The sequence below is a fragment of the Ranitomeya imitator genome, chromosome 5 (genome assembly GCF_032444005.1).
Source record: "Ranitomeya imitator isolate aRanImi1 chromosome 5, aRanImi1.pri, whole genome shotgun sequence".
Taxonomy (NCBI): Eukaryota; Metazoa; Chordata; class Amphibia; order Anura; family Dendrobatidae; genus Ranitomeya; species Ranitomeya imitator.
In genome coordinates this window covers 236,788,111-236,803,443 of record NC_091286.1, presented here as the reverse complement: position 1 = coordinate 236,803,443, position 15,333 = coordinate 236,788,111, and the positions used below count along the sequence as shown (strand labels likewise).

Here is a 15,333-nt window from a genome sequence, read left to right as displayed (position 1 = left end):
GCATGTTGATATTTCCTCTAATTTACTTTCCTTACTGAACGGACTTAACCTAAGTACGATTACAAGTTTCGATAGTTGATACTCCCTGTTGTCCTCCCCATCTCTATCCCCTGCTTCACCTTTCCTCCTCCCCCCCCTTACTATATTCTACCACTAGTTGCCTTACTTCCCCCCCTTCCCATCATCCACTTTCCCCCCCCTTCCCATCCATTATTCCTCATGTCGCTTTGGTGATTATCAATGCTTCAATTTATTTGTTATTTGACATGTTATTTTCAACTCTGTTTGTTTGACTTTTGTTGTCTATAAATACAGAATTTACAAAAAAAAAAAAGAAAAGGAAAAAATGAACATGCGAAAAAGGAAAATCGCAAGGTCATGAAGGGATTAACCACTAAAAGGCCACTGCTAATCTCTGACAGCGGATTTGTGGTGGTTCTAACCCGTGCAGCAATGCACATGATATAAAAGAAAGTTGGCAATATTTTCTGGGAAGCTTTGCTTGTGGATATGGATATGTGCATGGTACTTTGGCATGTACCCAATACAGGATCTGCTTCACATGTCTTCGAAGGATATCAGCATAGGTCTTGTGAAGTACATGCCTCAATGTTTTAGAGATATTTTGGTGGTATAATAAGGACCTACACAAAAGTTTGGTTTTGATGTTGTGGCTGATCAGTATAAATAATAAAATAGAGTTTGTAAATTGAATTATTCTGAGCTTTTTATTTTTTGTCTGATATGATACAGGTAAAAGCGGTAGATCAGTGTTTTATTGTAACAGTTTTTACTTCAGTGAAAAACTCATATGAATCCTTTGCCCCTTCTCTTCCCAGGCCTGAAGCCTTCATACCACCAAATGGTAGATTAAGGTCCCTCACTAACCAGCAGTTGGTCCATACCAGACCTGACTGAAGTCTCTTGGCAACACGGTGAGTGCGGCCTATATCTCTTGTCCAAATAGTTGCAGCTAGGCCATATTTGACACCATTAGCTTTTTCAATCACTTCCTCTTCTGTATCAAACGGAACCACACATGTTACGGGGCCAAAAATCTCTTCTTGCATGCAGCAGGACTCTTCCTTCAATCCAGTGATAACCGTAGGCAACATAAAGTAACCACCCTGGTTATTTGGTGGGATGTTTAGGGTATCCACACATTCCCCACAGTTAACTGTAGCTCCTTCTGCCAAAGCCTTCTTTACATAGCTCCTCACCTGGAGAAAGATCATGTAGTATAGACTTTAGCATTGCAAGATGGGGATGAAGAAGTATGGATCCTAATGCTGGCAAAAATTTAGGGAAATAGCTATATATGGTGCAGATGCAAGATTTGTATCTGATCCCTGGTGCCTGAAAGTACCAAAAGCCGTAACGCCATATAAAATAACAGTATAAGGCCACTTTCACACGTCCAGTATTTTACTTCAGAATTTGTAAGCCAAAACCAGAAGTGTAACAATCAGAGGAAAAATATACGGTAATAAAAACACGTCACCGTTTCTGCATTTTTCACCCACTCCTGGTTTTGGCTTACAAATACTGAGGAAAAATACTGACCAAATACTGAATGTGTGAACATGGTCTTATAACGTTGTATGTATTACACCTAAAGAACACATTCATATTCCATAAATCAAAAGCACTATAAAGTAGCATAAAATTACCTTTGCTATATGCGCCTCACTAATCAAAGCTCCCATACTGGCTGTGGGATCAGAGGGAACAGACACCTTCCATTTTCTTGTCGCTTCCACAAACCTCTGCAGAAATTCATCATAAATTGACCTCTGAACGTAAATCCTGCTTGTGCAAAGACAAATCTCCCCCTGCAAAACATGTATATCACCAAGAGAATAAGCTCAGGATATGCTGCAGGAATGTATTAGAAGCTTCTACACTCATCAATAATGGAATTGTAACACCAAGAAAGTACAGTCATTAAGGTATGGAAATCACAGGATTGATTGATATGTTACTGATATGCAAATGATTAACGCGACCAGTGAAAATAAACGCACTTACATGCCCTGGCTATCAATGAGGTTATTAATGGTTGTCTGAGGAATGAATGTTCTACCACGCATCATGTGACCTGGCATTGTTGTGTTAAAAAGTGGCTCCTGGGACACGTTGGAGAAATGTATGTTTTTCAACACAAATTCTAGACTGCATGTTGTCTGTGCTATTATACACATCCTGCATGGCCTAAACGTGCTACCATGGCCTGCAATATCTCCAAACTTGTCTCCAATCAAGAACATCTGCAACATCGTTGGTCCGCAATTGCAAAGGCAGCTGCCAGCAGCGGTTCTTGATGATTTGTGCACCCTTGTTCATTTAGTGCTATGGAACATTTGAGTCGCCCACCAAGGCAGTGGGGTACTCGGCACCGGGTCCGGTCGCTCTTAAAGGGAATGTCACCATGGCTGCGACGGGATCCATGGCCCTGGGACTCAATTAAAGAGGAAGGGTCTTTTCAGGGGTATTGTGAAAGTCTATTTTCAGGACGCCACCTGTGGTTCTTGGTCAGGAGGGACTGACGCTGCTTAAAGGGGTCCTCTGGGGTGATAGTATGGCGGCTGGATGGTAACGCTTCCCACAGGTGAAGCGCGGTCCCCAGAGCTCTCAAGGTATATGGCAGGGATGACGTGACCAGGATCTTTATTCAGGGAAGCTGCCCTAAAACCAGGTTAAGAGATCCCCCTCCTGGCCTGGAGTCAGAAGGTGTTTTGTGTGAGATTACCTGCCAAAAGGATCCCTCTTGTTTCCAGGCATGGCACTACCCTCCCCAAGAGGAAGGCAGCACTACTGTGGTACCCGAACTTCTGGGGTGTCACACATTCCTCAGACAACCATCGATAACCTCACTAATAGTAGCCAAGGTGAGTAAGTGCAGGTATTTCTAGGTGTGGCTCTTGTGCCCAATACTGAGTAAATCAAGTTGTGTTGAAAATATTGTTTCCTATTTTTTCATAATTTGCATTTCAATAATGTGTCTATCTGTCCTGTGATTTTCATAAATCCATGACTTTTTCTTTTTGGTTATGCAATTTCAATGTTGAGGAGTGTATTTAAAGTCATACGTAACAACAATACTGATTGGCAAAAGAATTGTAAGAAAATGTCATCCAAATAGTAAAAAGTAAGATTTACAAAGTTACTTCTTATTTACAAAGTATCATACCTAAATACACTTATCTTTAGGAATAAAAAGTGTAGCTTTCACCCTGCTCTTCTTCAGAAATGCAACAGAGGCCTTAGAATGTGGGTTTTCAATCATTTTCATGTCATCTACTAAGGGCATGGAGAGTAGCTAGTATCTTCTCTCACTATAGAGCAGTACATCTGTGAATTCATGGTACCATCCATTAAATGTAGCTCCCCGACCCCAGAGGCACTCATACCGCTACACATACTAACACTACCATCACCATATTTCACTGTAGGCACAATGCAGTTTTCTTTATGCGCCTCATCTCTGAGATGCCATGCAGTTTTCAAGGCATCAGTTTAACCCCTTAGTGACAAAGCCAATTTGGTAATTAATGACCAAGCCAATTTTTTTAATTCTGACCACTGTCAGTTTATGAGGTTATAGCTCTGGAACGCTTCAACATATCCCACTGATTCTGAGACTGTTTTTTCATGACATATTGTACTTCATGTTAGTGGTAAAATTTCTTCAATATAGCTTGGGTTTATTTATGAATAAAATGGAAATTTGGCAAAAATGTTGAATATTTTGCAATTTTTCATTTTTGTACCCTTAAATCAGAGTGTAGTGTCACACAAAATAGTTAATAAATAACATTTCCCACATATCATCTTTACATCAGCGCAATTTTGGAAACATGATTTTTTTTTTTTTGTTAGGACGTTATAAGGGTTAAAAGTTGACCAGAGATTTCTCATTTTTCCAATAAAATTTACAAAACCATTTTTTTAGGGAACACATCACATTTGAAGTGAGTTTGGGGGGTCAATATAGCAGAAAATGCTCAAAAGTTAAACCATTCTAAAAACTGCACCTCTCAAGGTGCGCAAAACCACATTCAAGAAGATTATCCACCCTTCAGGTGCTTCACGAGAACTAAAGCAATGTGGAAGTAAAAATTAACATTTTACTTTTTTCACAAAAAATTTACTTTGGAACAATTTTTTTTTTATTTTCTCAAGGGTATCAGGAGAAAATGGAAAACAAAATTTGTTGTGCAATTTTTCCTGAGTGCGCCAATACCCTGTATGTGGGGGGAAAGCCACTGTTGGGGCCCATGGCAGAGCTCAGAAGGGAGGGAGCACCGTTTGACCTTTTGAACGCAAAATTGGCTAGAATCAATGGTGGCGCCATATCGCGTTTGGAGACCCCCTGATTTACCTAAAACGTGGAAACCCCCCAATTCTAATTCCAACCCCAACACATCCCTAACTGTAATCCCAACCCTAACCATAACCCAACCCTAGACCCAACACACCCCTAAGCCTAATCCCAACCCCAACCATAACCCTAACCCCAACACTCCCCTAACCCTAATCCTAACCCTAACCGTAATCCCAACCATAACCACAACCCTAGCTCAACCCTAACCCTAACCCAACTCACTTTAGCCCAACCCTAACTTTAGACCAACTCACTTTAGCTCAACTCTAACCCAAACTTTATCCCAAACTCACTTTAGCCCAACCCTAACCTTCACTTTAGCCCAACTCTTTTTAGCCCAACTCTAACCCTAATGGAAAAATGGAAATAAATACATTTTTTTAATTTTATTATTTTTTAGCTAACTAAGGGGGTGATAAAGGGGGGGTTGATTTACTATTTTTTTTATTTTGATCACTGTGATAGACCCTATCACAGTGATCAAAATGAACAAATAGGAAAAATGTTCAATTGTTGCCAGGTGCCGGCCGGCAGATCTCAGCGGGTGCACTGCGCATGCGATCGCCATTTTTGTCTCGGAAGACGACGCCGGTGGCCCGGGGGACTTCATGGGGGGTTGTAGGGACAATAGCGGTACCGAGGGGTGATCGGGGGACCCTATTTCTCTCACACCAATCCGCAGCGGCCAGATGTTGCAGCATAGTGGATGGGATTTTATGAAATCCCATATCCACTATTCGTACAAAGACGCAGGTGGGAAACCTGCGTACATGTACATGCGGCGCGTCTTTATAGACAGCAGCATGTCTATTTATCTTGCGGAGATGCACAGTTTCCGCAAGATAAATAGCACCATTCTATGTATAGGATGCGGTGAGTCCACAAGTGTTCAATGAACACATGCATAATCACCGCACATACAAAAGCCGGCAGCGCTTTGGACGGGGCGGGTGTCTCCTCCATCCCAAACGCTTGGAATACGCCATGTGTAAACATACCCGTAAATGGAAAATCAGACTTTTTTTCTTTTGCAGTCGCTGTTGTACCGTTAGTAACGGCGATCGCAACACTGGGGTGGTAAAAACCCACCCAAATCATATTCCTTGGGGTCTCAGCCACCCCCGGTAGCCGAGACCTTGAAGAAAGTCCGACTCTGTGGGACGCTATACCCTTATTCCTCAGTGCTGTTAAAAAGCAGTGCTGTGGCATAAGTACCCTTAACTGCCACCGATAAAAGGCGTATCTGCGGTTGTTAAGGGGTTAAACAATATTCATCTGTGTCTCATCACTCCAGAGTTTAGCATCCCTGTAGTCTTTATATTTTTCAGTATGGATCCTGGCAACTTGTAGGTGGGCTTCTTCGTGGATGACACCCTTGCATGCCATATTGTGTCACATGGAACACTCTCCCCATTTCATCTTTTTACTTCTTTAGCTAACTGCATTGAACTTGCATGTCGATTTTTTTTTCAACTATTCAGATCAAAAGATGCTTCTGTTTAGGTGTTAACGTCCATGATGGGCCTCGACTGCTCTGTGAAATAGTTGCATTTTCATTTTTGTTTAATTTTAGTATCACTTTTGCTCCACTATTCTGACTGATAAACAAACAACTGCTGATCTCTTGTAGTCTTCACTTTTCTTGACCCAAAAAATAATTTTTATTTTTAGATAAATAGATTTCTTTACTGTTAGGGCAGTGAGAATCTGGAATTGCTTGCCTGAGGAGGTGGTGATGGCGAACTCAGTCGAGGGGTTCAAGAAAGGCCTGGATGTCTTCCTGGAGCAGAACAATATTGTATCATACAATTATTAGGTTCTGTAGAAGGACGTAGATCTGGGGATTTATTATGATGGAATATAGGCTGAACTGGATGGACAAATGTCTTTTTTCGGCCTTACTAACTATGTTACTATGTTACTATGTAGATCTTGTGACATTTCTCTTCCATGGGGTGCCATTGCAGACAGCATGAAATGGGACAGAATTTTCTTTGTTAATTACTGCCCTTTTACAGTCAACTGTCTGCTGGACACCTGTAAAATGAAGAATTAGATTTAGCTGTGGTTGAATTCCTGGTAAATAGATCTTTTATTGGGGTGTATTCATTTTTGAAACAAGGCTTGAATGAATTTGTTAGGAAAATTACATTTTGGGTGTGCAAAATAACAAATATTGTTTGTAATCATTGGTCCACATTTGTGCGAGAATTTTGTATATGGTATCCCATGGAAATGTTTTCTGGCAAATCACATAGCACACTCACTTATGCTGAAATCTGTAGCACACAGAGAGAAGTGAAAGTATCAGCATGGAAAAGAAGATTTAACCAGACATTTCACTGTGCTGGAGTTGTTTTTCAGAGTGGATGATGTGTTTCATATATTTGCCTATTGATTTGTGGAAAGTTTAATGAAATGACAATGACTATTTAAATGTGTTCTCCCTAGCACATCCATCATCACCAAATCTCAAACTCTAAGTATAGCATAAGGTTTCTCAAGGCAGTAGTGTGTTGGATGTTTTGCAGAGTAGCACCATCTTGTGGTACAAACAGGTACTGTATTTGATTTGAACTGATGAAAATACCGATGGCCATTTCAAGGAGTTTCACAGTCTGTCAAACATTGACCTCAACGATAAAAAAAAAAAAGTTTGTAGAGAAAACGCTAATAAAGCATCAGTGTAAGGCTGGGGTCACACTTGCGAATGCAATGCGAGAAACTCGCACAGGTCTCTGGCATCAATACCCGGCACTGCCGCCGGCACTCGGGACCGGAGCGTTCAGCTGCATAGAAATACATGCAGCCGCACACTCCAGTCTCAAGTGCCGGGTATTGATGTGAGACACTCGTGAAGGCTTCTCACATTGTACTCGTACATGTGACCCCGGCTTAATGCAAATAGACATTATAACAATCTTTGTCTGACTTGTCATTATTACATGTCTTTCTATCTTAGAGCATATTAGAGATATTTGTGTACTTCTTGTATTAATTTATTGCACATTAATTGTGCTGTAACTACTTGGACAACCCCTTCTGTATCCCTCTTACCCCTCAGTAAAATAATAAGACTCACCTCCAGTGCCACCGCTGTACCAGCTGTGGCGACATTGGCTTTCCCGAGGCTCACGTGACATTCTTATGTCATGCGATCCCTGTGGGCAATCATTGGCCACGTCACTCTTCTCTACTTCTAATGTAATTGATATCCGGAAGAGGTGAGAGAGCTGCACTGACTTCCTCCAGAAGGAGGAGAGAATTAAGTGGCTGCTGATTGACCGCATTGAAAATAGCAACAGTAACAGGAAAATAACAACACCTATACTCACAGTGCTGGCGCTGTTGCAGTTGTGTTGGCACTGGCTCTCCCAGGAAAGCTAGTGCCGACACGGCTGGAATGGTGCCCACACTGAAGGTGAGTATAAGTGTTGGTATTTTTCCTGGGAGAAAATATAGTGATTATGAAGGGATTTTCCAACATAACTGTTGTTTTAACCCCCTCACCACCTTGGATTTTTCCGTTTTTTGTTGTACTTGCTTGCTTGCTTTTTGTGGGATGAGTTGTACTTTTGAAAGACAACATTAGTTTTGACATATAGTCTACTGGAAAATGGAAAAAAATATCAAAGTGCAAGTAAAATGCTACAATTGTTCGTTGTTTTGCTTTTTTTAACATATTCATTAAATGCTAAAACTGGCCTGCCAATATGATTCGACCAGGTGACTGAGTTCGTAGATACCAAACATGTCTAGGTTCTTTTTTTATTTGAGTAGTGAATAAAAAAAATACAAAGTTTCTAAAAAAAAAGGCGCCATTTTCTGAGACCCGTTACATCTCCATTTTTCGTGGTCTGGGGTTGGGTGGAGGCTTATTTTTTGTACACTGAGCTGAGGTTTATATTGATGCCATTTTGATGCAGATACGATCTTTTGATCGCCCGTTATTACATTTTAATGCAATGTTGCAGCGACCAAAAAAAGTTATTCTGGCGTTTTGATTTTTTTTCTCGTTACACCATTTACCGATCAGATTAATTATTTTTATATATTGATAGATTAGGTGATTCTGAAAGCGGTGATACCAAAAATATGTGAATGTGGGGTGATTTAAACTTTCTTTTTTTCTAAATATTTTTAAAAACTTTTTTTTTTTTACTTTCTTTAATAGTCTTCATGTGCTGCAGCCCTGCTCTATGTAGCAGAAATTCTCACTCGATATGAGCACCGACCACTGGGCGGTGCTCATAGCAATCTGCCAAATGACAACCACAGGCATCTCCTGCAGACCCTTGGCTGTCATGCCAACCTAGCGGCGACCCGCGGTCATGTGACACAGGTGCAGGTGGAATTAGTGACGTGCTACTGGCTCGATCGTGTTAAATGTCACTGTCAGAGATTGACAACGACACTTAACATGTTAACACTGGCTGGTAGATCACGATTCCAACCGTGGCTGTTAGGGGCCCATGTCAGCTGACGAAATCAGCTGACGTGCCGGAAAAGCTTGCGGGCTCATCACCAGCAAACAGTGGGAGGCCACTTTAGACGTAACTACATGTCTAACGTGGTAAAGGGTTAATTTGTATTTAATAAATCAATAGTACTCATAAAAATAAGCCATTCTGTAATATATCTTATAAGAAAAAATTGCTTCCTTCTCTGCCAAAATTGATTCGTCATTATCAAAATTCTCAATTCTGAGGTTAAAATCTATATTCAGTGAAGATACGAGATTGCGGCTGCTACTGAGATGCTATCTAGACAGGAAGGAGAGGAGGAGGAGCTCTATCTCTATCTCTAGCTCCTCCCTCTTTCCGTCTACATAGAATTGTATACGTAGCAGCCGCCATCTCCTATCTCAGTAATTGGAAAGTCGGTCTTCACTGAATACAAATTTTACCTCAGAATTGAGATTTTTCACAATGACGGATCATTTTTGGCAGAGAAGGAAGCAATTTTTTTCTGATAAGATATATTACAAAGTTAATTATTTTTATGATTACTCTTATGAAATAAAAATTAAAATGACGGTTATGCTTTAAGTCTTAGGCTAAATGGTAATGTTGGCTGTGACACATCACCCAACCAAAGATCACACTATGCCATTGCTAAACTGCACCACAACGGAGTTGAGGAAAACCTGGCCTAAAATAGACTCTAGACTCTAGTGGTGGGCTTATTATTGTGATTGTATGGAAAATGCCGCAAATTCTGGTGGATTTCGGGCATTAGTTTTGCAAATATTAATTATGTGTTAAGATTTTTGAATGAGGCTGTGTGGAGCGCCCCCAGATGCAGGGCCGCGGGGTACTCGGTACCGGTCCTCTCTGTCTCGGTCCTGGGGTTGTCATGGTGGCTAGACCCGGTCCGTGACCCTGCTAAGGGGCGTCCAATAAAAGGTGATGAAGCTTGTCAAGGGTTCGTGACACCACCTGTGGTATTTGGTCAGGGTGACCGACGCTGCTGAGGGGTCCACTGGGGTGATGTAATGGCAGCTAGATGGTATACCTTCCCACAGGTGAAGTATATCACCGGGGCTTCCCAGTAGTGTAGGCGGCGATGATGTGAGGCACGGTTAATAACGAGGACACAAGGTTGCAGTCTCTTTACCTTTTACTGAAGACTTCGGGATCCTCAATCCAGAGCACTGCTAACAGGGCTTTCTGAGACCGGCCGGTCCGAAGGCACATCAAGAGTTCCGTTTGCAGGTGGAAATCAGTGCCTACCAACTAGCGCCTGTGCGTTGTAGTCCTTCCCTGCTGAGCACCACGGGATAGTCCTCACAACTGTCGTATCTGTTCTTTCTCTCTCCGTCCCCCAGTTTATCTGGCTAGGATGCACCCGTATGACGGGTAGGCCTGGAGTTGTTCTGGGACCCTAGAGACGCCCCTCTCCCACAATTGCCCCCTGTGTCTGCTTAGGTGATTTAAGTTAGACAGCCAACCTAATCAACTGTCCTGCCGCTGTTTGAAGTAATGCTTGAAGTCTGTTACTTCCTCGGCGTTCCGGACACCGGCTACGCGCCTCAGTAGGATGTTGCCGATCTCGAGGCAAGACTCCTACTGGTTCTATCGCCTTTGTGCTGTGATCTCGTTTCTCACTTCTCCACAATATACTTCGCTTTGTGTCCTTCCTTAGGATGCCACCGCAAGGTAGTGCAGGCGAGGCTCCGTAAAGATCTGTCCTTTCTGCTAGGCCCCTGCCAGGAACCCACCCCTGACCGGTCCTCCCTGGAGCTCTCTCAGGCTGCTTTCTCACTAACTTCCTATCCAACCCCCAGTTTTACCAGAGTGTGAGGAGTGGCCTAATACCTAGAGCCTTTTGCTCCCCCTGGTGGCCGGAGTGTGAAGTGTAATGTGTGACTGTGATACCTGGTCAGGTGAACTCCTTTAGTGCAATCAGACATAGCATCCCTCCCCTTAGTGGCAGAGCGACATTACTGCAACGACCAGAACTCTGGGGCGCTGCATGTGTCTTAGGCTGGAGTCACACACAACATATAAAAAAATCAGTCCGTTTTACAAATGCGAGAATTGCAGAAATGTTCCCTGAACAGTGATCTATATGTCATCCCTGTGCAGAGTGAGGATGTGATTTTCTCGCATCTAAGCATCCGTGTGACATCCGTATGGCGAGATTTTCTCACCGGCTTTCAAAATGGACATACTGTATAATGGATCCATGGGCTCAAATATTTCTGAAAACATATATACAGTCTATATATACAGTACAGACCAAAAGTTTGGACACACCTTCTCATTTAAAGATTTTTCTGTATTTTCATGACTATAAAAATTGTACATTCACACTGAAGGCATCAAAACTATGAATTAACACATGTGGAATTATATACTTAACAAAAAAGTGTGAAACAAATGAAAATATGTCTTATATTCTAGGTTCTTCAAAGTAGCCACCTTTTGCTTTGATGACTGCTTTGCACACTCTTGGCATTCTCTTGATGAGCTTCAAGAGGTAGTCACCGGTAATGGTTTTCCCTTCACAGGTGTGCCCTGTCAGGTTTAATAAGTGGAATTTCTTGCCTTATAAATGGTGGTGTTACCATCAGTTGTGTTGTGCAGAAGTCTGGTGGATACACAGCTGATAGCCCTACTGAATAGACTGTTAGATTATGTATTACGGCAAGAAAAAATCAGCTAAGTAAAGAAAAACAAGTGGCCATCATTACTTTAAGAAATGAAGGTCAGTCAGTCTGAAAAATTGGTAAAACTTTGAATGTGTCCCCAAGTGCAGTGGCAAAACCCATCAAGCGCTACAAAGAAACTGGCTCACATGAGGACCGCCCCAGGAAAGGAAGACCAAGAGTCACCTCTGCTTCTGAGGATAAGTTTATCCGAGTCACCAGCCTCAGAAATCACAGGTTAACAGCAGCTCAGATTAGAGACCAGGTCAATGCCACACAGAGTTCTAGCAGCAGACACATCTCTACCACAACTGTTAAGAGGAGACTTTGTGCAGCAGGCTTCATGGTAAAATAGCTGCTTGGAAAACACTGCTGAGGACAGACAACAAGTAGAAGAGACATGTTTGGGCTAAAGAACACAAGGAATGGAGATTAGACCAGTGGAAATCTATGCTTTGGTCTGATGAGTCCAAATTTGAGATCTTTCTTTCCAACCACCGTGTCTTTGTGCGACGCAGAAAAGGTGAACGGATGGACTCTACATGCCTGGTTCCCACCGTGAAGCATGGAGGAGGAGGTGTGATGGTGTGGGGGTGCTTTGCTGGTGACACTGTTGGGGATTTATTCAAAATGGAAGGCATACTGAACCAGCATGGCTACCACATCATCTAGCAGCGGCATGCTATTCCATTCAGTTTGCGTTTAGTTGGACCATCATTTATTTTTCAACTGGACAATGACACCAAACACACCTCCAGGCTGTGTAAGGACTATTTGACCAAGAAGGAGAGCGATGGGGTGCTACGCCAGATGAACTGGCCTCCACAGTCACCAGACCTGAACCCAATCGAGATGGTTTGGGGTGATCTGGGCCACAGAGTGAAGGCAAAAGGGCCAACAAGTGCTAAGCATCTCTGGGAACGCCTTCAAGATTGTTGGAAGACCATTCCCGGTGACTACCTCTTGAAGCTCATCAAGAGAATGCCAAGAGTGTGCAAAGTAGTCATCAAAGCAAAAGGTGGCTACTTTGAAGAACCTAGAATATAAGACACAATTTCAGTTGTTTCAAACTTTTTTGTTAAGTATATTATTCCACATGTGTTAATTCATAGTTTTGATGCCTTCAGTGTGAATGTACAATTTTCATAGTTATGAAAATGCAGAAAAATCTTAAAATGAGAAGGTGTGTCCAAACTTTTGGTCTGTACTGTATATATACATACATATATATATATATATATATATATATATATATACATATATATATATATATATATATATATATATTGTCGGCTTTTGTCGAATCATTGCAGAAGCTGACAGGATATGACATATGGTTTACATACAGTAAACCAGTGCATATCAGTTAGACAGCATGGGAAAATGATCAGAAACTTTCCCACGCTAATGAGTTCATGTCCAGTCAGGCAGGGAGGCTGTGCAGGCAGCTTTTCATTCATTTCACAGTGGTTTACAATTGGGGCAGTAGCATTAGCACCGCTCCCGGTTGTAAACTATTTAACCCCTTTAAACGAAAAAAAAGTGGTTTGGTACCGTGTTAGCCAGTAGAAAATAATATATAGAGTGCTCTCAGTGGGAGAGACAAAATAGGAATCTTGTGGGTGTGATACCTTTTAATGGCTAACTGTTAATGTTAACGACTGTTAACGGCTAACTGTTTAATGGCTAATTGTCAGCCATTAAAAGGTATCACACCCACAAGATTCCTATTTTGTCTCTCCCACTGAGCGCACTCTATATGTTATTTAACCCCTTGATATAGATTGCAGCGTGGGACTTGACTGTCTTGACTGTACGGCGGACAGATATGGGATACTGTTGCTTTTTTTTTATTTTTACAGAAGAACGAGGGCTTCGCTTGGATTGAGACTGCAATAAAGATGGAAAACCTACACCTACACCTCCACAATTTTACACACACTGCTAACACTATAAGTCAGCGACAAATGTATAAATCTAACGGATATGCAATGGTTTACTGTATGTAAACCATGTCTCATATCCTGTTGGGTTCTGCAATGATTTTACAGATGCCGATAATTGAATTATTGGCTATTCTGCTACCTACTTCTCTATGAAATATAAATACTGTTTATATATGTGTGTCAATGACTTATATATATATATTCCTATACTATGTGTATACATTTATTTTATCTATTCTATTCTAACCTGTCAGTGTGATTTTACTGTACACCGCACTGAATTGCCGGCTTTTCTCTAGAACACTGCTGCGTATTTCTCGCAAGTCACACTGATGGTCCGTGTGGTGTGCAAGTTTCTCACACCCATATACTTTCATTGGCGAGTCTCAGCTGATATACGGTGCAAATCGCAGCATGCTGCGATTTCTCTCGCACTTATAATACGGGCGAGAAAAAAACTGATGATAGGAGCTGCCCCATAGATTAACATTGGTCCGAGCGATTTTTTTCGCGCATAGCACTTGTCCGTATTTCTCTCTAGTGTGACTCCGGCCTTAGATATGCACTCCCATTGCCCTCTTTTTCCCCTAAATCTGGTATATGTGTATGTAGTCTCGCATGTGTGTTAACATGCCCACTTCCATGTCACGCAGAGCGCAGAGAAAGTCAGGAATGGCGCTGGATACCAGAGGAAACGGTGGTAGGTGATTATATTAAGATACACACTATACTACATGTACATGTGCAAAAACAAAAGTTAATAGGAGGGCTTCTCTTAAGAAATACTTACATGCATTTTTTTACTCCCTAAAACACTGTAAGGCTATGTGCACACGTTGAGGATTTCTTGCAGAAATTTCCTGAGCAAAACCGGACATTTTCTACAAGAAATCAGCATGCATTTTTACCGCGTTTTTGTTGCGTTTTTTGCGGATTTTCCCCCCAAAAATCAGCAAAATAAAATGAACATGCTGCGTTTTTTACCGCGATGCGTTTTTTTCGCGGAAAAAAACGCATCATGTGCAGAAAAATTGCAGAATGCATTCTAAATGATGGGATGCATAATGTATGCGTTTTTTGCGTTTTTATAGCATTTTATAGCGAAAAAACGCGAAAAATCTGCAACGTGTGCACACAGCCTTAATGTTAGTGTAGTGTCAGAGTGTAAATATACTCACTGATCGATGACTTCTCCAGTATCCAGCGCCAATCCGCTCCTCCTCTGAGTCACATCATGGTAGTTTAGACTCTCAGGGTCATACTGCGCACTGTGTGACCCACAATTGGCTTTTACAATGTAAGTCAATGAGGCATCTGAACAAGATTCAATTGGGTTACATAATAAAATAGACTTATGCCTCACACATACGCCCCGATATATCAAAAGTGGTTTTGTCAGAAATCTGAAGTGAATCACTTTCATAAGTGGTAAAACTTTTACGGAACTCAAGATTGAGCAAAAAGTTGGCAACTTTCTCCAGTTATATATATTTATCTCCTCGTGGGTCTGCAGAAGCTTTAAGCCTTTAGATGGTTGTGTGAACACAACCCACCTAGGTAAGTGTAATCGTCCATATCTTTCTACATTATTACACTGGTAAGACTCTATTTTCTCTTTGTCTCATCTCCAGTTTCTCTCTCTTGGATCTTAACAAGTTATGGCATATCATACCCTAGAAATCTAACTCTAGTCCCTGACTGGAGTAAGATTTGTCCAAGGTGCACAGAGGCACACACCACTTGTCAAATGCTCCTGATTCATTTTTGTCTCTTAATGAATCAGGAGTATCTGACTCCACCAAACCTCATCAAGACTGACATTCACGCTGGTTTATTGATTTGGGGGCATAAGT

At 41.6% G+C, this 15,333-nt stretch overlaps 1 protein-coding gene across 1 annotated transcript in view; it reads right to left on the bottom strand.

Moving 5' to 3' along the window:
- Positions 1-709: 709 nt before the first annotated feature.
- ALDH8A1 (aldehyde dehydrogenase 8 family member A1) overlaps positions 710-15,333 on the bottom strand; it is a 36,660-nt gene continuing 22,036 nt past the window's right edge. Inside the window, exons 6-7 of the mRNA XM_069767960.1 lie at positions 1,671-1,832; positions 710-1,220 (exon numbers count right to left, since the gene is read on the bottom strand). Of these exons, the coding sequence (XP_069624061.1) occupies positions 768-1,220; positions 1,671-1,832 (615 nt within the window). The 3' untranslated portion in view covers positions 710-767. The remainder of the gene's footprint in view (positions 1,221-1,670; positions 1,833-15,333) is intronic.